Source organism: Poromitra crassiceps (genome assembly GCF_964638095.1).
Source record: "Poromitra crassiceps genome assembly, chromosome: 10".
In the NCBI taxonomy this organism is placed as follows: domain Eukaryota; kingdom Metazoa; phylum Chordata; class Actinopteri; order Beryciformes; family Melamphaidae; genus Poromitra; species Poromitra crassiceps.
Window position 1 is genome coordinate 10637826 of NC_139631.1, and position 3248 is coordinate 10641073.

Sequence of the window (3248 nt, forward strand, 5' to 3'; positions counted from 1 at the left end):
ATATTTCCCTCTCTATGATTGTGTTTTTTAATTAAACATTTCTGCAGAAAGAGAGAGAGTGTGAGAGAGAGAGAGAGTCTTCCTTCCACTGGTACGGTAGCCAGAGGGCGGTGGCATTTCTCTCTGCGTAAACGGAGAGTGGAGAAGGAGCTGGTGCGCACCGAGAGAACAGGAGAGCGCAGCGCGGTCGGCAGCAGCAGCAGCGCTGACAAGAGTGAAGGGACCCGTGGACGAGGTTATTCCCACCACCTCTCTCTTTCTTATCTCTCTATCGCTCTCTCTCTCTCTCGCTCGCTCTGTTCTCACATCTTAACCTGCGCAAACGGACTAGACATCGGGACCAGAGGCTGTCCACCTATCGTTTGGACTTCTGTGATTAACCCAGAGACGGTGTGGTAGTAGTAGGCTGCGTGGAGGAGGGGGGTTCTCGTTTCCCCCAAGCGAGGACCGAGGAGTTTTGCGTGTGTGTGTTTGTGTTTGTGTGCATGCGTGTGTGTGTGATTTACGCATCATCGGCTGTAATGGGGAAAAGTGGCCAGAGAAGTGGAATAGGACACGGGGCTTGTTGCAGCTTGGCGAGGATGTGCGCCGCGCCGGGGATCCTGCTTCTCCTGCTGCTGCTCACTAACCCAGGAGGCGCCCAAGGTAAGGACCAGAACGCACGCTTTTTTTTAACCGCTATGATGTGGCTTAAAAACCCCGAACCTCTGCCGTCGTCACCCCCAATATGTGATTTAATTTGCCTGGGCGACGAGGTGGTGGAAGCACTGCTGCAGCAGGCTGTAGGCTACTTTGCCACCACCACGTTTCGGTCATGTCCGTGTTAACTGGGCTGTGTTGAGTGGATGGTGATTAGGCTAAGTGGCAAGTCAAAAAGGTGAAACTGCGCAGGCTAAATCTGTGATCTGTAAACACTTCGAGCAAGAAAAGACGGCAGAAGTCGTGTCCGCGATTCCCTTTTACGCAACTACCATCCTGGTCGGTTACATGTTAGAGAGAGGTATATCGACTTGCCAGTAGAAATATCATAAGGCTTGTTTGTGGGAAAGTTATTGGAGAAAATTACCATGTAGGCCTATGTAATCTCACTAGGGATATTAGTGGTAACATTAAAGATAAAAACAAATGACACAAAACGGTCGCTCGCTGAGGAAGGGATTATAGGCTATTACATTTATAAATCTGTGTTTGATTTATAAATGGGTGGATTTACTGTTTGTGTGACCATGCAGTGTATGGCCACACACTGTGTCAAATCAACTGCGTAGGCTATCCAAAACGGATGAAGTAGAGGGAAAACTGTGAAGGGCAGAACTGAGTGAACGATTAGGCGACTGACGTCTCGTTGCAAAACACTTGGCAAGAATAGACACACAACGATGCCTCACTGATAGCCTATATGCTGCTGTCGGTCCGATTGGGAAATTGAAGTCATTAGCCTCTCTCTCATAACCCGCCAGCATGCCATGCGAATTTCACAACAAATCCAGAGTCACTTTAGGAATATTCCAGTTTTAAAAGTGAATATTATAAGGGGCATAAAAGTGATTGCAGCCTTGTCTGTTCTAGAGCTATCGCCAATCATAGGCCTACCATCCATCGCCAATTTAGAGATTTTATTATTATTTATCAGGGCTCCATGTCAAATTTGCAATCCAGTATTAAGCAGCGCCCTGGAAATCCTGGAGAGAGATGAAGTACTCACCACACATCTCTCTCTCCCGCTCTCTCTCCCTCTCTTCCATTTTATTGTAAGATAACGGTTCATTAGGAACATCAAAAGTCAAACTCTCTTTGTACATTTTAGGATCAAACCTGTACCTTGTTCACGTTGATTTCTTCATTCAGGAGCTATTTTACCAACCAAGCTGCCCTGACGGGAAAACAAATCCCTAATAAAAATCCCTATAGCAGCTTATTATAGTAGACTGCCTATCTCTTATCTTCTGTGATATCAATATTCCAATTGGGACTTATAGTTTTGATGCCTATCTTTCTCTATAATCTCTCAAATGAACACTCTGGATGGCTCTTTTTGTGAGACGCACACGCTCAACTCCCTAAAGCGTGAGAGCTGAGCTCACTGCTCACCGCACAATGTGTCCTCAGTCAATTGGCCGACTAAGTTTGGGCTGTTTTGAAGGCAGAGGGATGATCCCACGCCCACCTTTGTCTCATTGGCCTGGGGAACATTTCCACAACAGCCACCACCGACGTGCATCACGACGAGCGTTCTCGAATACCTCACTGTTCAATCAATAGTTTGCAATTTAGGCACACAGCCGCCTCGCACGACTCAACTGAACTCTGAGAGATCTGCCGATCGGAAAGGAAAGCTGTTAGGGAGCGGCGCCTTCTTAATCGTGTCTGCCCGTCTTCAGGCCAAAATGAGAACTCTCTCTCACCAAAGAGACTCAAGCTGCACTTCTTAGTTTTTCCTTTCTTTGTGCTTCATGTTAACTAAGTTCTCCTCTCCTCTCCCTCCTAAATGGGGGCCTTCACCTCTCTTGTCCCTCCGTGTCTATTATTTCTCTGCTCCAAACAACTTGACTGGTGTCTGTGAAGTCGCTTCTTTGTGTGTGTATAGAGTCAGTCCATTAGTTGTTCTATTGAACGGGGGGGAAAACACAAACAGATTGAGCTGACAGTGGGGGGGGGGAGCCTAGCTTTGTGTACATAGCTGATCCTGTCTGTGCATTAGGGCTGGATTCAGTTCACCATCCACTCAGGAAGACCATCTCCTTCATATCTCAAACACTGGGCCGCTTTTGGCACCAGTATGTTGGCTTTTCATTGGAATGACGGGGGATACGCCATTTGGAAAATAACTGCAATTCTTTACGTACATTTAGGCTTTTGATTTGGGAAACGTAAGCCTTATTTAGACAGTTAAAATGATAGAGGGTTTCATTTAATCATAGCAAAGCTTTGTGCTGTGCGTCCGGGGCCGTGAATGGTGGGTTGTTGCCTCCAGTCATGAAACAATGTCACTACACTGCGTGTTGGATAACATTGTTTGATAGGTTCATGGATGAGTGGTTGTGGTGATGAACTTGTCACTGGTGAGGATGACAATGATAGTATTGAACTAATGAGGGATGAAGATGATTTACAAATCTGATCTGATTACATTATCTTTTTCCAGATTTGTGTATCAATTAATTTCCCTAAACAACATGGGTTCAATGAGAGAAGAGTGTTAGTTCAGATCCTGGAGTGCATAGGCTCCACCCTCAAGCATTTTGGCC

The 3248-nt window shown here is 46.2% G+C and overlaps 1 protein-coding gene across 1 annotated transcript in view; it reads left to right on the forward strand.

Moving 5' to 3' along the window:
- The first annotated feature begins 510 nt into the window (after positions 1 to 510).
- Positions 511 to 3248, forward strand: part of LOC310783877 (netrin receptor UNC5C-like) — a 386712-nt gene continuing 383974 nt past the window's right edge. Inside the window, exon 1 of the mRNA XM_083644778.1 lies at positions 511 to 645. Within this exon, the coding sequence (XP_083500904.1) occupies positions 522 to 645 (124 nt within the window). The 5' untranslated portion in view covers positions 511 to 521. The remainder of the gene's footprint in view (positions 646 to 3248) is intronic.